Source organism: Acipenser ruthenus, chromosome 8, assembly GCF_902713425.1.
Source record: "Acipenser ruthenus chromosome 8, fAciRut3.2 maternal haplotype, whole genome shotgun sequence".
Lineage (NCBI taxonomy): Eukaryota > Metazoa > Chordata > Actinopteri > Acipenseriformes > Acipenseridae > Acipenser > Acipenser ruthenus.
Genome location: NC_081196.1, coordinates 31,457,150 through 31,482,963, shown reverse-complemented (window position 1 = coordinate 31,482,963; position 25,814 = coordinate 31,457,150). Strand labels below are relative to the sequence as shown.

The 25,814-nt window shown below is 36.7% G+C and overlaps 1 protein-coding gene across 4 annotated transcripts in view; it reads left to right on the top strand.

Annotated features, from left to right (window-relative positions):
• The window catches only part of LOC117407304 (CRACD-like protein), a 71,069-nt gene extending 47,172 nt beyond the window's left edge, over positions 1–23,897 (top strand). For 3 of the 4 annotated variants that reach the window (XM_034012165.3, XM_034012164.3, XM_034012162.3), the window contains exons 6-11: positions 7,051–7,119; positions 9,082–9,315; positions 9,799–11,380; positions 19,126–19,316; positions 20,711–20,855; positions 21,692–23,897. In XM_034012165.3, the coding sequence (XP_033868056.3) occupies positions 7,051–7,119; positions 9,082–9,315; positions 9,799–11,380; positions 19,126–19,316; positions 20,711–20,855; positions 21,692–21,852 (2,382 nt within the window). In that variant the 3' untranslated portion in view covers positions 21,853–23,897. The remainder of the gene's footprint in view (positions 1–7,050; positions 7,120–9,081; positions 9,316–9,798; positions 11,381–19,125; positions 19,317–20,710; positions 20,856–21,691) is intronic. The other variant, XM_034012163.3, reaches the window with a different exon arrangement.
• Positions 23,898–25,814: the final 1,917 nt, after the last annotated feature.

Genomic DNA, 25,814 nt, shown 5'->3' with positions numbered 1-25,814 from the left:
AAACAAACACGGTGAGTCTAAACGACTAACAATTATTATTTTGATTTACTTTACTTTTTCTCCTTCTCCACACCCGTTCTCCACTCACCGAACACACAACCCCGAGTGAGTGAAACGTGCATCTATATATACAATTGTGCTGGGATTCAATTATCAATTAATTATTCACTTGAATCCCAGCACGTGAACTAATCTGTGAAAACCCCGTGCTCACATATTAAGTACTTTAAATGCACGTGAAGTGAAGTGCAATCCCCGTGACTAAATACAATTATACATTTTAAACAACTTGTGCTACACACACCCATTTATATCCCGTGCAGCAACTACGATACACCAACATTAACACACTACATACAACATAAAACACAAAAATACACACAGGGGTGGGGCACATTGCCATTATGTTTAGAATTTAGGTACATTTGTTATGTTTCCGGTCATGTTGACCTGGTGCAATTTCAAACAAGTTGAAACAGCCTTCAATTGATAAAAAATAAATAAATAAATAAATAAATAAATAAATGTATTTGCATAGTGTTTACTCTTTAATGTTAAATATTAGAAGTGAATGCAAACACAGATTATGATAAACTCAAAGATGTATTCTATTACACAGAAACCAAAATTGTGTTGTACCTTAATATCTGGAGAAGTTGAACATAGTGTAGAATTTCATAGTGTAAAAAAAACACCTTTTTATAAAGTACTTCTAATAACTTTTGTACATTCACTTTCAGTAACAGTTCTTTATAACTGTCCCAATAAATGCTGATATACACAAAAATAGGACATAAGGGCCCATATTCCTAAAACTTACTGTCTTCTTTACCGTTCCATTAATAGTGTTTAAAATGACAGTATTTCATCGGGTGATGCAAAAACGCTATTTACCGTCAGAAAACTTCACTTATCGTGACATTAGAGACCAATTTTCTCATTAGCATATTATTAGTCTGATTCATAAATCTGTATTGTGCCGTTAATTGACCCTTACCGGCATCATAATTAACACGTGCCTCAGAACAGGCAGAGAATGAGATGTGTCTTAACGGTATAATTTCCTATCATAATTTCTGTCTTTAGGAGCATGTATTTAAGCCAATAATAATAATAATAATAATAATAATAATAATAATAATAATAATAATAATAATAATAATAATAATAACGTGTATGTTTCATTAACAATAATTATGTAATTTAAGTATTTTGTTATTTGCAACGCATACATTATATTGCATTGTTAACTCATCTGAACTGGATAGGCTGGTTGGAAAACATAAATCATGATCCTTCCAGAAGAGTGAGAAGACCCCGCAGATTTGAGTTGGGACTTGCTCTGTGATTCGTAGCAGATATCGATTTAACAGGAGCACAATTATTAACCTTTTTGGAGAACTAACATGCACTGAAGAGTCAAACTGCTGGAAACAAGGCTGTCCCTGTATTAATTAAGCGATAGAGCCCGTCGATGCGGGCTCTACCGTGTGTTAAATGAGCGCGACTGGAGTTATGCGTCACGAGCCGTAGACGAGGGCGCTAACGAAACTTAAGGTCATCTACCACACGGTAGAGCCCGCATCGAGAGGACTCTATCGCTGTTAGAAAATGATGTATTTCTTTATTTTCTCTTTAAAAAAAAACTTTAAAAACGATATTTAGCTTGAACTTCTGATATTTCACTGGGTAACCTTCCGCTGAGGAAAATAGTCCCTAAGATAATTAGAATAGAAAAACTCAAAACTCAAAACTTGTTGTTGGAGGCGGGGCATCATTCAAGCTGGCAGGGAGTGGATTGGCTAATGACAGAATTGTGGACCAATCGGTGTCTTAACTGTTTATTTGCTGTCCAGTAGCTGCAAATTAAGCCTTCATTACAGTGTCCTGTCACAGACATGATTTCCCTTGTCTCTTGACCAGCGTCAGAAAGTATGTTTTTATAGCTTTTTATGTTATTTATTTTTATTTTATTTATTTATTTCTTAGCAGACGCCCTTACCCAGGGCAACTTACAGTCGTAAACAAAAAATACATTTCAAGAATCACAGTACAAGTATTAATACAATTAATAGCAAGATAAAATACAATGACTTCAGTTCTAGTAAGTACAAGTATATGACAAAATAGGTTTTTTGAGGAGGGGAGTGATAGAGACTTGTTTGAAGGCAGAGGGAAAGAGACCAGAAAGGAGAGAGGTGTTCAGAAGGGAGGAGATGAAGGGAAGTAGAGCAGGAGCAGCAGCTTGAATGAGGTCAGTGGGGAGGGGGTCCAGGGCACATGTGGTGGGTTTGTGACCCTGGAGCAGGGAGGAGAGGTCAGAGTCTGAGAGGGGAGAGAAGGTGGAGAAGGAGGGTGAGTTAGTAGGGGACTCAGTGGTTGTAGGGGGTGGGGGGAAGGAGAGGTGTTGAAGAGTTTGCGGATATCTGAGATTTTAGAAGAGAAGAAGGAGGCAAAGTCATCAGAGGAGATAGAGGAGGGGGGGAGGGTTTAGGAGGGAGGAGAAGGTAGAGAATAGTTTATGTGGGTTGTTAGTGGAGGCTTGGATTATAGATTGGAAATAAGAACATTTAGCAGAGGAGAGAGTAGAGGAGAAGGAGGAGAGGAGGGAGCAGCAGAGGTCTAGGGCAGCAGGGAGTTTGGTTCTCTTCCATTTCTTAGGTAGAGTAGGTAGTCAAGTTCATCGAGAAAGTGAGCGAAAGGTCCAGGGGGACGGTACAGTACAATTAGCAGGAGTTGACAGAGAGAGGTTAGTTGGACAGCATGAAATTCAAAGGTGTTAACAGAGAGTCAGGAGAGGTCGGAGAGGACAGAAAAGAGTAAGGAGGGAGAGAGGAGAAGACCAGTCCCACCTCCCCGTCCAGTGAGACGCGGAGTATGGGACAGGACGTAGAGAGAGGACAGGGCGGCAGGAGTTACAGTGTTATCAGGGGACAGCCAGGTTTCAGTGAGAGCAAGGAAATCGAGAGAGATGTGGGAGGCAAGGGCAGAGATGAAATCAGCTTTGTTAGCAGAAGATTGACAGTTCCAGAGTGCACCAGAGAGAGTGCGAGGGGGGAGAGGGTGAGAGGGGGGAGAGGCAGAGGGATGAGGTTAGAGGGGTTGGAGGAGCAGCAGTGGAGAGAGGACAGAGAACGAGAGTGAGAGGACAGAATGACAGGGATGTGAGAGACAGTCATAGCAGGACAAGCGAGACAAATAGGCACAGTGGGAGCGGGAGCGGTGGGGGGGAGGGTACAGACATGGCTTGCAGAGCGCTGCTCGTTTCGGATCTTTACCAAAAGCCTCTCTGCGCAGGCCTCCCCTCGCAGGACTCCCACAGCTAGACTCCCGGCTCTTTTGTTGTGAGGCTCTTCGGTTAGCTGCCACTTCATGCTGGTGCACAAATAGCCTAACTGACTAATATAACAACCATCTGCCTCTGACTCTGGTTACCTGTAGACTGACCACTAGTAGATTCACTCAGCTTAAGTAGCCTCCACCCTCACTTTGCAAGGGAACTGGTAAACAGCTGCTAACTGCGCTAAAGACAGTACTTAAGCAATACAATACTTTCAATACATTTCAATGGGATCACACAACTACAGAATGCTCTGTGGAAACCAAACAAATTGAAAATCAACCTCTATTCAATTTAACCACACTCACCTGGTACTAATCAAAAACTAGATCACCTAATTAAAACACCACCTTTATAATGTTACTTAAATATAGCTAATGTTATTTACTTGAAGCAGGATCACTTACCTATTTGCCTCAGACTCTGGTTACCTGTAGACAGGTTATCAGATCAGTTGTAGATTAGAATGTTAAGGGAAAAAGCCGGTATTTATGCTCAGATTGATTTAAAATTGAATTCACAATTAAGGACTTCAATGTTCCATCTATGCAAAAATAGAAGCCAGCTGGATCTGGAAGCTGGTTGGCTGTTCGCACTCAGTCGTTTTCTAATGTGTATTATTGACTCTGCATGATTAGGATTTTGATGTTGGCGAGTTTTGCAGGTAAAAAAAATACATAAAAAATCATTATTTTCTGTTCCTACAGTGTATTCATCACTGCTGTGCGTAGAAATCTAGTAGGTTACTTAGCTTTACATATTTTTAATAGCACTCCATCTATAGATAGAGGCAGTTTACTATTTACAGCTATGACCAAAAGTTTTGCATCACCCTATAGAATGAACTAATTTTGCTTCATAAAGTCAAATGAAACATGCTGAATAAAGTTACGTTAACATACTGAATTACATTCCGCTTTGTAGTTTTCCATATACTTAACGAAAAACTGACAAAAATGTAAAAATGTGACATTTTGAAATCTAACATGAAATACTGTACTACTATTATGGCTTCCGGTAGACTTTTGCGATATAATGTAGTTTAATTGACTACATTAAACTTTTGGCCATAGCTGTATATTGAAAAATACATATTTGTGTCAGACGGGATTGCTAGTTAGTTCAAGAAGTTGTAACTACAAATAAACTGCAAGAAATATGTAGCGTTTTCTAATCCAGTTTTGCTATGAAACCGAGTAGTATTGTGTGACAGGCAGGGTTTTTCAATCGAGCTGTATTTATGTATTTTCATAAAATAAGCTTTTTGCATGGTAATGTGTACTGTATGAGAAACAGATTTGAGATGTTATTGTATGTATTGCATTTCAATGAATTGTGCAGGTATTTGCAAACTGACGGAATACAGTAACAAATAAAAGCATAGGCGATGTTTCTGCCATTTAACAATTAATTGTATTTTAATGTGTCTGTGCAGTGCTGTCTTTCTGTGCCATTTGTCATTAAATTTTGTAAACATATGAGAAAATAACCAGAGCTTGCTGGTGCTGTAGTGTCTTCTATAATTAGGGCAGCAGTGTGGAGTAGTGGTTAGGTCTTTGGACTCTTGAGCAGAGGGTCGTGGGTTCAATCCCAGGTGGAGGACACTGCTGCTGTACCCTTGAGCAAGGTACTTTACCTAGATTGCTCCAGTAAAAACCAAACTGTATAAATGGGTAATTGTATGTAAAAATAATGTGATATCTTGTAACAATTGTAAGTCGCCCTGGATAAGGGCATCTGCTAAAAAATAAATAATAATAATTTCTAGTGCGCTGCAAAGGAAACATGCTTTAACATTAGAGGATCCTTTTTTTGTCAACCAAAATTTCAATATCATGAACTGTGACAACACATTACATTTTTGGTGGTTACAGTGCTTTTTCAGGAAGGCATGTGTATATAAACTATATTAAAAAAAGTATATTTCTTTTATTAAAAAATCATATACTGCACCTGCCCTAACCTCTCATTCATGTGCAGCACCTGTGTGTGCATCTATTATTATTTTTAAAACTGATATCTCAATATTTCTGACAACCTGCCTGTCTCCAGACATATTCCGTAGCGATAAAGTGACGGTGTATGCCTTTGATGTCTAAAGTACGTGGCACGGCTCATTTGTATACCTCTGACAATTGGTTAGATAAAATCCCTCGGTAACTATCCGTGACGGAAAATCACATCTAAAACCATTACTGGCTGGTAAAATAACCAGCCCGTAGTTTTATAAATCAAGTTTTAAATAGTATCCGGTCATATTTTTACTGGCCGGAAATTACTGGGCCAAAGTGTTGTAGATACTTGTGACAAAACCAAACATAATTTCTGTCCATGATGAATGATATGTACTCTCAGGTCCTTTGTAAATGCAGGACAGAACTGTGAGATCACATTGCACATAACTGACAGAAGATAGACATATGTTTTCACAGATAATTTCTGTATTTCACACAGGTGTATCTGTTTTTTGCAATGTCAGTTGCTGCAGGCAGAGATGCACTGGCTCCTTTTGCCTGAACATTCTGGACAAGAGCGGTTGCTGCAGGTGCTCTAGGCATTCCTGATCTTTTTTGAATGAAAGGTGTCAATAGTGCCTCATTGAAACATTGTGCCAGCATTCTAGATTGCATTGATATAAGTCCAAAGGACAAAGGCATTGTATGCTGACACATCAACCATATTGTTGAAGATGGCCAGTGGCCAGCGGGTAGTTATGCGTTGACAGGTGTAGGTTGCTGTCAGTTTATTTAGGTTGTCAACTCCCTCTTTGGATAAATTATAGTCCAATATAATCTCTGGCTTCTTGTCATCCCTGGTACACGCTGTTGCATCCATGTGCATCCATGTGCATCGTGCTCATCACAATAACATTCTTGGGTCATAAATCACTTCTGACTAGCTATTTTCAGTTATCCTTTGGGTCTTCCCATCAAAATGTCTTCTGAATTCTAAGTTTGTAATTCCCAGTATTATATTTTTGATTGCTGGTAGTATGAAAAGATCAAATGCTGATGCTATATCATGAATGTTAAAAAAAATAATAATAATAAACATATCACAGTTATTTTCTGTTTTTAAGTTTGTGAAACCAACCTAGGAAATATTATATAGGGGGAAAAAAGTTAAATTCAAGGTCATTGGAAACCAGTGTTGGATCAAATAGACCCACAACATAATAGGAGGGTTAATTAAACACGGCCTAGTTTTTTAATTTTTTTTTGTACTTTTGATATTTAATGTTGCTGGTACAGCTATGAATATAAATCATTTTCAACTAGTCTCTGCTCACTCATAATAGCTGTTCAGAATCTGTTTGCTCGGTTATCAATGTAGATGCAGTAAAGAAAAAAGACACGACTGAACTTGGACGTCTCTTTAGTTTGAGAAGCAGTATTACTGTTGGTGTATGCTCATTGGGTACAAACCATAATTTACTGGTGTATACATTCAAAGTATAATACAGTGTAGTAGTGTTTAATTACATTTCTGGATGATTTGCTGTCCCTGACAAGTCAAGCATATACTCTTGCTGTTAAGATGCTTTTTAACATTTAATTATTTTCCTTTTCAGACCCTGCATGCCAGTATATTTAACTGTGTTGTGTTTTTATGTTTACTAACCAACTTGAAATTGCATGTGTTTTTGTGCTGGTAACCCATTGTTTTCATTGTCCCCTTTGACTGAAACTGTTCCTAATTCCATCCCACAGTTCAATGACACTTACAGACATCTTAGCTCTTTGAGTTTAGCTGGGACAGGCAGTGAAGACGAAGAGCAGGTAATTCTGATGGTATCCAGTACATACAAAAACAACGAAGAATACAAGTCAAACTAGGATATGTAAAAATGTGATCTGAAATTGAAAAGGCTGTGCCCTCAAATTGAAATGACCTATCTTTATCACCACTGATTTAAAGTGATTGTAGCTAACAAAATCATTCCATAAAGCTTAAACACCATGCACATCCATTCACTATATACAGCTATAGCCAAAAGTTTAGCATCACCTAGAATTGTAGGATTTCTTGCAATTTATTTGTAGTTACAACTTTTTGAACTAGCAATCCTGTTTGACACGAATATGTATTTTTCAATATACAGCTATGGCCGAAAGTTTTACATCACCTAGAATTTTAGCATTGAGACAATTAAAAAAAAAAATATATATATATATATGAACATAATTTATATCTTTTATTTAACATCAAAGAAACTACGAGTTGATATCACAAAAGTGTCCCGGAAGCCATATTAGTAGTACAGTATTTCAGGTTAGATTTCAAAATGTCACATTTTTACATTTTTGTCAGTTTTTATTATTATTATTATTTGTTTATTTAGCAGACGCCTTTATCCAAGGCGACTTACAGAGACTAGGGTGTGTGAACTATGCATCAGTTGCAGAGTCACTTACAATTACGTCTCATCCGAAAGACGGAGCACAAGGAGGTTAAGTGACTTGCTCAGGGTCACACAATGAGTCAGTGGCTGAGGTGGGATTTGAACCGGGGACCTCCTGGTTACAAGCCCTTTTCTTTAACCGCTGGACCACACAAAACTACAAAACTGTATGTAATTCAGTATGTTAACATGATTCAGCAGGTTTCATTCGACTATGAAGTAAAATGTGTTAATTCTATAAGGTGATGCAAAACGTTTGGCCATAACTGTAGGTGTCATTGTAGTTTTTAAGGAAGTCTATGTCTTAGCAAAGAAAAACATATATATGGTATTACAATTAGGTTAAAGAAATATATGTTTGCAATCCTTGTGAGCCTATGTGTTGATAGGAAATGTAGAATGAATCATGCTGCTTCTACAGTGTTGACTCTACTTTCATGGGACACCTTTCTACATCATACTACACTCTGTAGAAACTGTAAAACCAATGAGACACTTGTATTCATGTTAATTCCACCAATAGCAGGTGACTTGGGTTCTACAGTAATGTTACCATCTTTATCAATATTCATTACAATGTACAGTAGGACGGTGTATTTGTGCATTCTGAGGTTTTTTCATGTATTTCTCCATTTTTACTAGTCTTATACAGTGAAAACTTAAAAAACAAATAACATTAATATGGTTTATTGGAACAGTATAATTTACTATTCATATTATTTATTTGGCAGACAAGAAAGCCAAGCACAGTTTCGCATTGTGTTCCAGAGCTCCCAGTTCTTGCCTGAATGTATTTACTTACTAGTAACAGTCACACATGTAGAAATCCACCACTGACTAAGTAGCACCATTTTAAAGTATCTCAATGGCTCTCCTTTGTTTAGTTTCTGTAATATGTATTTTTTGGGAAATGGTACACCAAAGAAATGAAAGGCATTATACAAACAGTATGTCTGAATTTTTGTACACAACTGAAACAGTAGTGTAAAATAAATATAATTTAAGATTAAACGGAATATATGAAATACTTGTCATTGCAAAATATGTGAATATAGTATACATTTAAAAAGTAATTCCTCGTCATTACATCACAGTGGAAAATAGAACCAAAAGTTCCTTGGTAGTAGTCTAATGTCCATTTTGAGTTAACTAAACATTGGTGGATGAGTTATTCAGTAGTGATCAAAAGTTATGTAATTGCAAAAGAAAAAATCCAGAGACGTGTGTTGCATCAGATGTACTGTATGAAGTGTTTACTTTCAATAGACAAGGATGTGGTTATTGAGAAGAAAACTTTGTACTAATCATGCTTTTATTTTATTTTTGTTGTTTATTTCAGGTCTCTTCACAACCATCATCCAGAGCTCTCTCTCCAGTCGCTAAAACCAACTACAGGGCTTCAAGCCCACTGTCACCCACTGTTCAGACCTCCAATAGATGCACCTCCCCTGTCGTGGACTTCAGCTCTCCTCCCGAGTTCTCCGCATGTTTGGACAATTCTGCTGCCAAACACCGTCTTTCAGTAAAACCAAGAAACCAGAGAGCTGGGGCCAAAGGAAGAAGACACCCCTCTGTAAGATCCCAATCCATGTATTTATGAACAAACAAGTGTAAAGCCTTTTTGTATTGGCTTCATGTTTTAATGTGATACTAAAATCATGTGAAGGATTTTCCAGAATGTAATTTAATGATCTGACCTTTCAACTCTGTCTGCTCTATATGGACCCCACAAAGTTTAAAGATCACAGAATCCTCAGACAGCAGTAATCTTTCTTTCTAACTCAAAATTAGATGGCCTACATTTTAGCAATGAAGAAAAAGCAGTACAACTAGCTGTATTGTGTAGTGTAGTGTAAAGTGCAATCAACAGCCATTTAAGTATGCAATAGCATAGCAGAAATAGGACATAGTGGAATCAGTAAAATCAATGGCAGTGTAATAAAAGTTAGCTTTACGAATGGCAGAACCATTTCAAATAAATGCAAACAGCATGCACAAAAATATTAAAATAGTTAATGTTTAATTTTAGTAGTAATTTAGTTTTTTGTCCTTGCAGAACATACAAAGACCCCGTTCTGAAAGCCTGAATAAGTTGGACTATACCCTGTTAGAAAAAGAAGAGGAAGAAGAAAATGAGCCACAAGAAATAATAAGATGCTATTCCTATTCCAGCCAAGTGCCTAGGACAGGGATTTTAACTGCTCTGCTCAATAAAAAGCCCACAGTGGTCAAGGCATCTGACACTCTAATGGAACAGCAGACTGAGAAGAGTACAGATCTAACAGAAAAGGAGAGTGCCATTTGCTTGCTGCGTAATTCTTCAAGTTCTGACAATACCCAGGACTCTACCTTCACCAAGGCTTTATTCCCAGACACACCGGATTCCAGTACAACATGTGAATTGAATCCTGTGACTGTGGATGCTAAAGTTGAAACAAACTTCTTAAAACTTGAGACAGATAAAACAGTACCGGTAAAACCTGTAAGCATACAAAAAACACAGAGTAAGGATTTGATTAAAGAGATCTTAAATACAGGTGCAGGTGCACGTACTGCTACATTACAAGTAAGAGAGGACACTGAGAATTTCCAAATACTAGATACAAATATTGGTGATAACACCTTAAGAGATGTTCCCAAATCAGAAGCAAGTAGTATGTTGTGTTCTGTGAACATCAGAGAAAGTATAACCAGGTACACACATGATCTGTACAAGGTGGCACAATCTGAAACCCACACTAAGGAGCTGCCTTCAGCTTCATCAAGGACAGTTAATAGCCTGCATTCAAAAGACTCAATGAAAAATCCCAAATTATCTCCCTTGAAAACTAAACCACTGCCTGAGGAATTGCCACAGAACAAGCAATCTTCAGAACCTGCCAAAAAACCTATTGATAGTATTCCAATTGCTGAAAAAGAAGAACAAGTCATTACAGTACCTGCCGACGTAGGTAGGGGGGCTGATGTCAAACCCCTAGCTCAGCAGTCATCATTTAAGAAAATGAATGCTGGGTCTTTCCAGTTTTCCATTTCGTCCGCCTGGGATCGTCCAAGAATGGGCAGCTTCACAGGCACAGAGCAAACAGAGATTAAGACAGATGATTCTTTTCAGGGGAGTACATCTTCCCATCCCAAACCCAATCCTGTTGTCAGGATGGAGAAGGAAGAGACACCTCCTAAAGTAGCAAAGGAGTCTTGTGAAATCACTAGCAAAAAGCCTGAGGACTCTGTCGTTGCTGCAGTAGGGAAAGACAGCCAAGGAGAGGATAATGAAGAGAAGTCTCCCTTTGGCATTAAACTTCGCTCTACTTCGTTATCCCTAAGATACAGAGAGGGATCTCATCCTGACTTTAATGTGAAACGTCACAGTGCGGAGGTATGCACACTCATGGACACAGGTGACTCCATCGGGCTCCCTAATGATGGGAAAGCAGATGACCCAAATCCATCAGATGTCCTTGGTAGCTCTTTTAAAGACAATGGGAAAATCAAGGCCAAATCTTCTGAGCAGCTCAATGTAAAACCCCCCTTACTGAGGAAACCTATGTTGCAAAGTGCTGGCACGACAGATGTGTCTTCAGTCACAGCCAAGAGTGAAAATACAGAAGAGGAAAGATTGAGTTTTCATAAAAACAGTGGTAAGGCCTGCTGTAATGTATGTTTTAACTGACTACAGAAAATGTTCCTGAACAACTCATTACAGTGATGTAGTTTTTCTTCTGTGTGGTAGGAGCACTGTATTAATTCTCAGGAGGGTTGGGCAAACTAGTTTAATAAAACAATACAAGGTGGATTGTCACTTTCTAAGTGCAGGTGCTATATTTGGAGACAATCTATGTGTAGAAAAGGCGCTCATATAATCATATATGGACTGGCTAACACTCAGTTGTGGCTAATCAGAACCTGAACCATTATCAGTTATCCTTGTCTTAGTTGTATGAAATGCTGTATTATTTGCTTTGTTTAATAAGGAGGTGTCAGGATATGAGTGGTGCGTGGATAAAAGGAAATGTCCAAGCAGTAGTTTAAAGTGTAAAATGTTCTTGGTTTATTTCACACTTAAATAAAAACAATCCAACCCTATACCAACAATGGTATAGGGCAAGTTTTCACGGTTGATTTCAGTCCCAAATACAATTAGGGGCCGTACTTACGTATTGTGTCCCCTTTGTACTACCAGAACTCCTCCCTGCGATCAGCCTGGCGCCCTGGCTTATCCTATTGCTGCCTGCCCCGCAGCAATAGAGTCCTTCCACATACGCACAGGTACATGCTTCCTCCAAGATGGCAGACTTCCATCGAATCCGCCAGGCAAGGGGAAGCATACCTCCAACCTTACACAGTGCCTTTTCTGGTCGGGAGGGAGATTTACAGCTAATACCTTCGCTCTCTGTCACAGGAGGTTACACCGTACAAGAAAATGTAATCATTTCCCTGTACACAGTTTGATAAAAGAACAGAGAAAATAGAATTATCTAATATAAATCTGCACAGGTTCTGAAAATCCCTGCATTGATCTTTATTTCATTATTGTGGGAAGATACCTGTGTATACTGTTTGTTTTTTTTTTTTTTTTTTTTTTTTTATGAAAACAGTATTCTGGTTATTATTATTATTATTTATTTCTTAGCAGACGCCCTTATCCAGGGCGACTTACAATTGTTACAAGATATCACATTATTTTTACATACAATTACCCATTTATACAGTTGGGTTTTTATTGGAGCAATCTAGGTAAAGTACCTTGCTCAAGGGTACAACAGCAGTGTCCCCCACTGGGGATTGAACCCACAACCCTCCGGTCAAGAGTCCAGAGCCCTAACCACTACTCCACACAGCAAATGTAAGAAAACCAATGTGAAAACCAATGTTAAAAAACGCATATTGCTGTTTTTTTAAGCAAACAAATCATAGCCATACTGACAAGCTGGTAAGCAGGTGCGTCATCATGATAGAAAAGCTGTGATCGGAAAGACTGAGTTCTTGAAAAGGTAAAAGGACTAGCACAGTAGATTTTTTAGAATAGAGTTTTTTTAATGTTGGGCCTATTTTCAGAGTCATCTTTATTCTAGTGAAAGAGAGTCAATGGAAACCCTTTCTTGTTTCTCTGTGTGAACAGTTGTTTCCTGCCAAAAGCTGGATAGTTTACAATGTTTTTAGGCAGATTCTAATTTCCCAGTTAATTTGCATTAATGAGATCATTGACAGAGAATGCAATCATCTGGTAACATAGAAACCAGAAGCTCATACACTTAGTTGAGGTTAATGAGTGTATCTGATTCTAGGGATTATTTGTCAGTCTGTCTGTCTTGTTACATATATCAAGAGAACAGCTAATCCTTTTATAATGAAAATCAGTTTTTTGAGTGTATCAGACTATGGAAGAACCTTTCTGTCTGCCTGCCTATATGTCACGCTGTTGTTGCATTTAAACCTAGAGAAATGCTTATTCAGCTGTGATGAAACTTTATATTTACAGTCTGGGTGGACAATGAATGTCACAGAAATTCTTGTTTCGAAATTGCAAAGTACATAAGAACATAACAAAAGTTTGGGAACGAGAAGATGGCTTTTAAATGTTCTCAGTGTTTTACTTTTACTCAGTTTCCATGTACTCTGTGCTAAATTTTAAGTAGTCTCATGGGTTAACTTTATCTATACCAGTTAGGATTTTATAGACTTCAATCAAACCCCTCTTTCCCTTTTTTTTCTAGGGTGAGGATCTTTTTTATAGCTCATGTCATTAAGTCCTGGGATCAGCCTAGTTGCCCTTCTCTGTACCTTCACCATGTCTTTTCTGTAATAAGATGACCAAAACTGCACACAGTATTCTAGGTGAGGTCTAACTAGGGCATTGTATAATCTTAGTGCAACGGGCAATGTTATGTGATACATTACGGATTTTGTACCCTGTCGGTGAGATGAGATGAGGTTAAAAGCTCTATGACAGTCTCAAATTTGCACTGTGCTTGAGCTGCTTGCTTGTGGTGTGTGTAGTCGCCAGTTCTTACCCAGCCTCTTACTTGATATAATTAGCACACCCTTTCTAGACATGTATTCCACACTTTTTGCAATACAGCCTAACATTTTATTTTATTTTTCTTTCCACTATATCCTTTTTAAAGTTGTTGTTCCCTATTTCTATCCCTTTCATGGTATACGTATCCTAGATTTGTATGCCCAATATGCAATACTTTATTAACATTAAAATGAATTTGCCAAATCCCTTTTACTTAACTGGACCACTACTGCCCCAAATTTAACAATATTGCCTAATGTATCTTGAGCCAAGTAATTTATATTAATGAGGAACAGTGAGGGTCCAAATATAGACCCTTGTGTCACACCACTAAGTAAGGTCCACCAATCTGATTTTACACGCCTCACAATTGCTCTCATCTTTCTGTTTAACTGTTTGGTTAAACAAAATAATCTGTTATTGATCTTTCAGTTTAGTATACAGATAGTTGTGGCATACAAATGTATTAGACATATTTTAATTAGCCTTCCATATAAGTGAGGGTTATGGAAGGGACATTGGTTTTCAGTTACAATTCAAACTTAATGACTTCAGTGCTTAGAGGGATTTAACTTTTTCCATTCTTTGTTTTTAATGCCAACAAGTAACCTGTTTAGTCTGATACTGAAAAGAAAACATGTTAATGGTCATACCATCTCAGTCCAAATAAAACAAGTTCCCCCATAGTGTCACATCAGAACCAATTTCAGCAAGTTCTACATTTTATAAAATACTTGAAATAAAGGGGTTGGCCACAGGCCAAACTCAGCAGCCCCCCAGGATGGCAAATTTAGGGGGGTGACAAAAAAAAAAAAAAAAAATTAAAGCAAGGAATCGGCATTATGTGCGAAGCAGTGTGGAGTAGTGGTTAGGGCTCTGGACTCTTGAACAGAGGGTAGTGGGTTCAGTCCCAGGTGGGGGACACTGCTGCTGTACCCTTGAGCAAGGTACTTTACCTAGATTGCTCCAGTAAAAACCCAACTGTATAAATGGGGAATTGTATGTAAAAATAATGTGATATCTTGTAACAATTGTAAGTCGCCCTGGATAAGGGTGTCTGCTAAGAAATAAATAATAATAAAGCAGAGAAAATTGCTTTTTGGAGAAGCTGTCAGAACAAAACTTTGGTAAATTAATAATTTCAACTGTAATGTTATAGTACAGTACTGTAATGAATTTACAGTATTTTGACAGTAAATAGCAGTGCTAATAAAATGTGTTCAATTCCGATCTCTGAAGTCCTTAATCAATTGCTACAAAAATAAAAATCTGGTTTTTGCCTATCACATGACACTGGCAATATTACTAACCTCTAAATAGACATGAAATACAATTTAAATGGAACCGTCCTGGACATGAGCTAAATTCCACTGTAAAACTGCTTTGTTTTTAACTGACTAGCCAAGCTTACTGTCATTATCCTACTTACACATGTCGTTATTACTGGGGTGACCAGATGGCTCTGTGTCACCGGTGAGACTCCCATCATCACCAGTGCATTTAACAGACAGGTGTGTAGGGTTATTCAGTTGATCCCTGATAAGCCATTTGTGTATCTCAATTACAACTGAGATATGTAATAAAAATAGTGATAAACTTGTGAAATACTGTATTTTGTGTTTGTGGATTTGCTGTGCATACAGATGGAGTTTGCTGCCTTCATGTTTAATAATAGCCTAAGTGCTTACCCCTAAGAAAAAAAAGTATGCATTGGGACTTGTGCAAGTATTCTAAAAGCATGAAGTTAGTTTAATTACAGTGCTATGTGGAATTAGACTGACAGTATTGGGGAAGGTAGTAGTTGGTGTTACACCGTCTGCCTTGTCCTTTCTGCTAAGTTTTTGTACAAGTTTATATTTTGAAAACGTACGGTACATTGGGAGTTTTTTTTTTTTTTGATAATGTCATACAAACAGTTTTGTTTTCACCTTAGATCATTTGACGACAGATTAATGTTAATTTGTGATCCATAATGTGTGCTCCGTAAATTTAAAAAAAATATATCTTTTTGGTCTGCTTAGCTTATTCTAACATTAGTAACTGCCCACAACCTACCATTTTAAAATGGTTGGATATTTCCCTATAGTGCTGTGTTATTCTGTAGAATAATTAAGCAAGAACAAGCTATTTACAATATCAAAGGAACGTTACTACTTTTGCCAAAACATACATTTTCAACCAGTACATTTCGTTTCATATAACAGTTTAAAATGTTCAAAATTCCATATAACTAATTAAAATAATCATTACCTGACTGATATAAGGGTGCCATGCTAGACTTTGCCTTGGGCGGCAAGTTGCTTAGCACCGGCCCTGGGTAGACACAGCTATTAGTATTAGTAACAGCCCCATAATAAAAAGTTTCCCTCTACTATGAACTTATGTTTCAGCTGGTCAGCACTGTGCTTCTGCATGCTGGTAATCAAAGTGGAACACAGAATAGGGGCCAAAGTCTATTTGCATTTTGCATCAAGTCTAGCTTTCATAAGAGTTTTTTCTTTATTGGTTCACCAGTGGTTTGCAATGTCAAAGCAAACTTGTTTGAAGGCATTTTATATTGCTCTGTTTGTTTTGGTATTTTTGTTTGTTTGTTTGTTTTAACAATATAGTAGGTGTGGTGTAGCATAGTTAAGAGAATTGTCCTCCCTTGAAGGTCACTAGGCGGGCCACTTGTTATCAGGGTTTACCTTTAATCTTTAAGATAAAGGGAAACTAACCTTCTATGGGGAAGACGTCTCAACCAGTTATTGTCAGGCTGAAATCTAACAGCTTGCAGCAGAAGTATTTCAAAATTCTCTTAGGCTGATTATTAAACTGTGAGATAATACCTAATGAATATGGTACAATAAAACAATAACAAAATACTGTTGTCTAAATGCATTAAGGTTCATTTCTTTGAGCCTTTGCATTTGAATCTCAGAAGTAACATAAATATGATACCCATTTATAATGCCTGAAGATTTTATGGACATTAAAAAAACAGTATTAGTAATAAACAAACAGAAAACTGCTGTGGCCCAGATTGTATGCTCCGCTGCTGTTTAGGCTACACTATAACTCATTTTAAAAATGTTTAACCATCATATCAGCAGAACTCATTTGAAAGCGTTATATGACATGTTTAGTCTAGTAAAAAAAAGTCAACTATAAAAAATAAATAAATTAATAATAATAATAATAATAATAATAATAATAATAATAATAATAATAATAATAATAATAATAATAATAATTGAGGTGATAATTATTTAGGTGGTACTCCACTTAATTACATTTAAAGACTCCCTACCAGGTTCTCAAAATAATTGTGTAACCATCTTGTTAGTAAAGCTAAGTGATTGAATTATATCAACAGTAATAAAAAAAAATGTTAAACATTTTATGATCAGCCACATAAGTCAAAGAGATAACAACTTTATATTAACTAATAGCATTTCCACATAATATGTGTTAAACCCAACCACAAGTTTTGAAAATACATGCCAATGTGTTACTTAGTATTCAAATATTGGCCTTGGTTTGTGAGACAAATCTGATGCAACAGAGCAACTTTACTTATTATCCCCTGCTGAGACACTGTCTTTCTGTCTGTCTGTTCATCTATCTGTATGTCATTATTACATTTTTACAAATATCTACAGAACCTTATCGATTCGTTAAGTGTTACAGTATGTTATATTTTTGAGGGAGTGTTTTTAGTTGTTTTGGTGGGCTGCCTATCTATTACATTAAATGATTCTGGAGTCTCATGGAAAATTAGTAAGAACATTAAGAACATGATAACGGTACAGTATCTCTGTGAATTCATTTTATACAAGAGCATTTTTTCCTTCTTGAAGTTTTTGATCTTCCAAGAGATCAATTTATACAACCAGGTACAAAAAAAATATGATACAGTTGCCACCACTTAGAACTAGCACGTTTGTGTTAACGTGATTCACCCGCAGTAAGTGATGGACGATATAAACTCCCACACAATAACCTGACATTCAAAATGTCCCCCAATCACCAATACAGTAAACAAAACAAACAGCATTGTATGCAGTTAAAAATATTTATTAAGACAAGCATTACACTAATAAAAAAAATTAATAAAACTTATGAATGTAATAAAAAGTAAGTGCAAAAAAGTAATGCAAGTGCAAAAATGTACAGAACAGGGAGGCTACATTACTGCACATTGTTTCTAGCAAATAACTCTGTGATAGGCATCTGGACGGTCTGTTTTTGCAAGTATGGATGGCACACTTTGTCAGCGTTTTCTAAAAAAATCCCAATTCGGCTTTATATCCGGATGCTGCTCCATAGCACGCCACAGTGTTAAATGCGCAGCACTCACGCTTACATCATCGGTGTCTGTTTCAGGCAAAGCATCCTGGTCGCCAAGGTGACACAGCTGAGAATTCTTCCTCTGACAGTCCTGCTGGCGTTATCAGAGTTTCAGTTGGGGTTGTATTTTTGTCAGCACTCTCCTCAACGACAGAAAACCCAGTTTTTTTGAAGCAATGTTGCATTGTTTGCTGACTGACAGAGTTCCAAGCATGCTTTAGCAAGCACACAGCATCTAACCGTTATTTATACACTGAATTGTCATATGCTGATGCACATCGCTTTTCTCTTTCCAGCCATGCTTGCTGTTGCAGTCAGTGCTGTTTTTTCAAACTGTAAACCCAACACTGCGGATTAAATACCCAAGGTACACTACAGGGTAATCGCTCAGTAATGAGATGCAAACAGCTGATTGATCGATCTGTCAAGCTTTTACTACAGTGCTGCCTTTTGTATTGAAATCTTTGTGAATGGCAAAGTAACGAGGTGAAAACAGCTGATTGGTGGATTAGTAAAAGAGATTACTACAGTATAGGCATTGCGTTTGTTATTTAAATCTATGTGAATGGCACATAACGAGATCCAAACAGCTGAGTTTGTCTGAAATATACGCTGTGCTTAACATGGAATAAACGATGCCTTTGTTATTGAAATTAATGGGAATGGCAAATGGGAAACTATTTGCTCAACAGAAACGGCAAAAAACTCTGGACGGTGTAAGTGGTGGATACTGTAGATACATTTGCTGCTTATAAACCCATGAAATAATTTCCAAATAGTCTTTTATAAATGATCCTTTTCTACAGAACCTGATTAGCAGTAATCAGGGACTACCTTACCTAGGTTAACATGAGGTAGTTCAAGATTAGCGCTTTGGGGTCTTAATGAAATCAGCATTAAGCTTTTACTCTCAGGAAAATGATGTAAACTGTTGTGAAATTCATGGTATAAATATATGATTAAATCCCTGGCCCTTTCATATCATTGTATCTTGAATGTGTATTACATTCCATGTTTACTTCCTTTGGATTACAGAAAAAGGAACTCCTACAAAGAGCATGTCAGAGGTGACTAAAGAGACTGCAGCTGTGGCCAAGCCTGCATGGATTAACATGGCCAGACTGAAACAAAGAGGATACCAAGAGCAGCATAATAGTACGAGCAAAGAAGAAAAATACCTGATCCCAGAAGTGAAGACTGACAAAGTAAAACAAGGAGAGGCGAAGGTAGCAACTCCACGTGATGCCTGGTTTCTGTAGGCAAAAACACCTGTCCAGTTGTGTTTATGTTGGTTTTTCAATGCATTGTAGAAACCCTGCTTTGAATTATGGGGCTAACAAAGAGGTTAGTCTGAATTCAGGGTGCCATGTAGAACGTTTTATACACATCTACATTTTCTGAACATTTCATCACTTGTTTAATAACCCATTATTTGTGTTGAGTATAATGTAATTACTGTCCTGCTTAGATAATATTAATTATGAATGTCAGAAATGTGGATAATTGTGGTTGTAAAAAGGAAACAGATAAGAAAATAAATACAGTACTGCCATTATTTGTGCAAAATATGGTTCAGTAGATGCAATAGCCTTTGCAGATTGATTTTTCCAGTCCTACATTGCGTCGAAAAGGATAATGAGCAAGAAGAGTTTAATGAAATTGAGTAATTTACTGACTGAAGCCAGGGTCTACTAGTTCTTGTCAAGTGTCAGTTGTCATTTGACAGTCACAAACAAGGACATCAATATGACACAGAACTGTATGTCCCTCAGTGTTTAATGCACATGCTGTTTGTAAACAGTTGTTTTATCCCCTGTGCTTTGACCCATTCCTTTAAATAAACACGTGCACACAAATTCAGTATTTCACCTGGCCAACTGACATTTAAACCAAACAGGGTTTCCTTGGCAGTACTAGGACGTTTAATACAGATTTAAACACAGAAAACTACCTTATATGGTCATTTTTATAAACCCATATTAGGATTTGTGTGCGTTTGTCTGGGGGAAGGGTTGTTTTCAATCCACTTTTACTAGAGAGAAATTTTTATCACAAATTAATAATGAATCTAACTATTCAACATTATTAAAACCAGGGTATGACTCACAGAGTCAATAATAATGATGCATTGGGGAGTGGACTTGGCAAGTTACAGGATGCAAAATAAACAGTAAAATTATATTAAAATGATACGAAACAAAATGACATTGTTAAATTATAGAATAAAAACAATAATACCACCATCAGCTCTCACTGCTGCTTGCCATTTACCAGATAGAGCACTTACTACCAAATGCCAACATGATAGTTTGCCACCCCCATCAACATTTGTATTGACTTAAAATATATTGGGATGTTTTTTAAGCATTTGCACATACTCCAATATGAATGGTATAAAACTAATAAGAAACACCTTGGTTGCAGGAAGGAATAATTGAATTATAGCTCCAAGTAGTTTTTTGCTAGTTTATATGGTTAAAAATATTTCAAAGGTTGTGATGCAAATTTACTATACCAATACACACATAAAACAGTACCTACATTTACTTAATGTAACCCTTAGAGGGCAATGGTCACATTTATTTTTTTTCATGCATGCATTTCTTCATTTATTTTTTAGCAAGAAACATTAAGGCCTCAATCTGAAGTCTGGGTCGACAGAGTTCCTTCTCCCACCCAGAGAGCCGCACTGGATCACAGGCAGGACGTCAAGATGGAGTGGAAACAACCTCAGCCCACTCAAACCACTGCACTACCCACACCAGGTACTGTATGCCACAACACCAAACAGTTATACATACTAGAACACAACATTTATTGCTAGGGGTTCATTATTATACAACCTAGCTTTTTTCATGCAAGGCTGTAGATACATTTTTTTTTATATACTTGCATGCCAGCACTGGTATACAAGCACTTGTTAAGAAACTACACAATAGGCCTGACCAGACTTAACTTTATGTTTAATATCCAATTGAAAGGTAACATTTTTTTTTGGTTATGTTTTTAATGAATGTAATATATTAACTGAATATGAATCGTTTAACAAAGCTGTTCAGTTTACTGCAAGAGTTTACATGTTTACAAAGAAGTACGGCAGCCATACCACTGAGGTACCCTTCTACCAATGTCTCATACTATTGTAGCAACCGTAGTGCTATCATTCGCATTTTCTTTACTAAGTACTGAACAATTGCATTAGGATAAACACCCAGAGCCTCCAGTTATGATTTGACTTTTAAACAGATTCAAATTGGTTTTATTTTTCTGTTCTGCAAGTTTGTTGACATGTAGTACCAATCCTTTAAGAACCAACTCTTGACTAAGTCTTGGGGTCAATCTGCTACTTGGAAGTGGGTGAGCATTAATGGGCCAATGACCTCCTCTCTTTGCTAATGTTGCCTTGATAAGATAGTCCAAGGTTAGGGCTAATTGGTGTCTGTGAAACCAGACAATCAGTTTTAAAATACATTTTGAGTTGTTACATGAAAATTGTGAGACTATTTTGTTGTTGGCCTTGTATGTAAAACATGTCATTTGCTATCTTTTCTATTCAGCATGAAGGATTAACTGGAATTATTGTTTGTGTTTTGATGTACAGAAGGGGTTCCATCAACAGTCATACTAATAAGCACAGATAAAGAAGAAAAACCCCAACTGAGCAAGGACCTGCCGGTGCCTACTGCTGGAGCTGGTCAGCCACCATGGATGGAGCTTGCGAAGAAGAAGTCCCAGGCATGGAATGACATATCTATGGATTAATAGATCCACATCCCCAGAATTGTACCACCTATTATACATGGCACAGAGATGCACACTGCTGTATCACAACGATTTCATTGGTGAACAGTTTAATGTCATGAGCATGTGAAGAACTGATTCCATTGAATGCTTCTTAGAGGTTGAAGTGTAATAGTTTTGCTGTATGTTAACCTTTTTTTTTAATGTTCTCTAAAAAGATGAAAACAAAGTAGGCCTCATTGTTAATGACACTCGTAAAATTGTTTTTATTATTATGCTTTGATTTTTTTATTTTTATTTTTTCATAATTGAACCTGTGTATTGTAATTTAGTGGTCTAAAATTAAATGAAACCGCACAAAATTGTAGATGAAGAAATATTTTAATCAGGATTGTATATTATAGTAGAAATTAAAACAAATAATATTGCTTCTTTCTGTGGGACATCTCTGTTTATAACACTGCCTTTATTATGTTCCATCTCCGATAGTTGTAGCACTTGCAGCTGCATCATATTTTCCTTGTAAAATAGTCCCAATAGTCACATATAAGTTAGGGAAACTAGGACAAGTAAACATGTTTGTCATTATTTTCAAGAGCAACGTCAAATTACTTTTTTAAAACTTTCTTTACCTTTTTATGAGTAGCGCAGAGAGACATTACAGTGTTTTGAACTTTTTTGAAACTCCTGCAACTTATCAAAGAGCCTCTAATTTCTCTTGCATGTCCCCATTATGAGTAGTGCAGAGTGACATTACGGGTAGTTGATATAAAATAGCGTCATTGACCCCTCAGTGACTCTTAAAATCCATAACAATCAGATTATGCCAGTTATTGCAGTATCTGATCTAACAAGTACAATGCAGACTGTACACTAAATTGTACACATAGTGTTATGATAGCACAAATTAAATTGACGTCTGAGAATTCTCAAATAAATCCACAGTAAAAATTCAGTCCAACTAAATGAACACTAATGCTAGCCATACAGATTCTCTAAACAGATTGAGGAAGTGCAAGAGAAATGTAAAGTTCAAGCCTAAAAGTTGCTGGGATGTTTATATATATTTTAAAGCACTGTCCCAGGTCATAGGAATAAAATCAATAGAACTTGATCAACGGCACTTCTCAGATTGCAAATATCATACAAAAACTGTACTAACTTTTCCATAGCCAAGGTCTGTAGGTTTATGTCTGCTGTAATACATAACATAGTCATTTTTAGAGAAATGTAAAGTTGCACGACAGCCCCCCTGCCAGTCAGTAATGTGGAAGGGTTACTTGGATGTACCAGGGAGGGACAAGCCTAAACGGTCAAGGCTTTGCTAGCATTTCAATGTATATATTGTTTGAAAATCCAAATACAGGTACATATGCCAAAATGTCCTTCTTTCAGATGTGGGAATTCTAGACTGAATTCATTGATGAAGATAATGAAATAGCTAGGAAATCAATATTGTATCGTAGATCTAAGCATTAGGGGAGTCAAGTTACAGTGATATACCTCTCACATAGCACAGATTGCAAGTTCAAAAAAACTTAACATATTTTAGGGGATTTTTTGTATTACTTTTGAGGTTTAGGGTCATCATATACTGGCCAATAAAATTATTGATTAATAATTGGGTTAAGATATGTTTTTGGGGATTGGAATAGTATAGTAAAATAATACATATTACTTGGTAATATCTTATAACAATTGTTATTACTAGTAATTGTAACCCAGTTAATGCTTTAAGTGTTATGTATTTGTAAAATGAGTTTTGCCACAAACATGATTATAAACAGTTTAGGGATATCAGCTATCTATTTAAAAAAAATCTACTATTAATGGGTCAACATGTTTACTTAAGCAGTTAGAATGATTAAAGAGTTCATGACAGTTCCTCTTTTTTTTTTTTTAGTCAGGTAGCAGTCTACTTTCTTTACCACAAATGCCTCACAATTTACCGTCTCCTCCTACACCTTTGTAATGTGGGGATGTTACTTTAAAAATGAAACACTGTGAATGTTCTAAACATGACAACAAAAATAATATACTATAATAATAACCATTTTCACATCTCATTGGCTCTCATGTTTTATTATTCAAGAAAAAATTCTCATAACATAATAGATTTTATGTTTCATCTCCACTATGTAATTAAATGTATACTATATAGTATCTATATATAATATCTTATTATGTGTATTCTGTTTAGTTTACTGTAGTTTTAGATCATCATTTCAGATGCTAACGAACTGTTCCAAAAGTTCTGAAAAGACAGTTGGGAATACATATCAGTGTTGTACAAGCTTCAGTTCACCATCAAGTGCTTTAAAAGTACATAGCTTGCTTTCCCACCTCATATCAGAAAATCAGCCTTGAGGAGTGACATTAAAAAATGCTTGGAAACACAGATGGATACAAGATTTTCATGTTTAACAAAAGAAATCCCCTCTATTGAAAGGGTGTCCAAGCTAAGAGCTGAGAAAACAATTTTACCTAACAGGGTTTTGAGTGTACTGGACCCTCTCTTGTCAAACCTGCAGAGCTGTGAATAGGAGGGTTTTGTTAAAAAAAAAAGTGGAAGTGGTAGGAGGTTTATAATTATTAATACAAGAAGTGTTATTACAGCGCATGCAGTATATTGAAATGTAGTTCAGTTTAAAATGTCTTCCTTCAGCCTCAGTTGAAGCTTTGCATTTACGATTTCAGTTCCCTCTGTCTCTAAACATGGCTTGGAAAAATAACAACCTTTGATTGGTTAAACAGCATCACATGACCGTGCGTATATATAGCGTATAGCACGGCTTGCATACTAATGAGCCGCTTCACACTGAATAAATCACTACACACCACTACATTCTAAATTCCATGACAAACTGCCACTTTATTTGTTATTAGTTACAAAACTACTGCCAAAAAAGAGTGGCATTTCACCTATTTCCTTTAATATATTTGGGGATGAAACTGCACATAACTGGTACAACACCAACTTTTTGAGTGAAGACAGCAGTCCATCTGAAAAAAATAAATAAATAAAATAAGTGCACCAGCAAGAGTAGACACATAACAGTAGATGAGGAACAGCTAAATGAAACAGAAGAAAACAAAGATTGAAACAAACACAAACAAACTACAGCATGGGCTGGTTAATGTACTTAAAGAAAAAAAATATGGACATTCATTTTATGGAAATAAGTCCAAAAAATCTCAACAACATAAAGGAATTTGATGCCAGTGCAAGAGGTTCAACTGAGGACCAGTATTCTGTCTCCATTTTTATAATGCTGAGCTGGACTAAATACATATTTTAACAGAAGAAGATTTAACATCTCTGCTGACAGCGAGTTTAAAACCAGCAATAATGTATTCCTGACAGTCATGAAAACTCTTAGAAAAGCAGGTAACGACAAGGCCAGACACCACCCCCTGAATTACCGGCCTGGATTTTAATTTAAGAATCTGGGGGAAACTGAGGGCCTGTCCCCCGACACTGCAGTCGGATTGGTGTGTAAAGTCTGCCCTTTGCTTTGTGTTGTGTGTTCTTTTGTTTAAACTGTTTATTTTGTTAATTATTAAATATGAGCGCAACAGCACCGTTTTGCACTGAACAACCATTGTTATTGTTTCATTTCCTAGTCTGACGGCACCACTCAAACTTCAAAGCAAAGGGCACTCTGGCCAAAATAAAACAAACACTAACAATTCTAAAGTATATTTTAGCTATAGCAATTGTTTCTCTATTAATTTAGACTCACGTCTTGCCTCTGACACTCTCTCCTGGAGCGCAGAAAGCTGCAGGTTTTTATACAGGTGACCATCTCCTGATTGGCAACAATTAAACAATGAATTAACTCGGGAGAGGGTCACCTTTTGCACAAGGTTTTTAAAAAAATAAACAAAACACAACGCACAGCTTTTCGCTGTGATCTTAAATAATAAATAATCATCTCAGACGGCTTTCGTCCGTCCACTGATAAACACAACATATTTATATA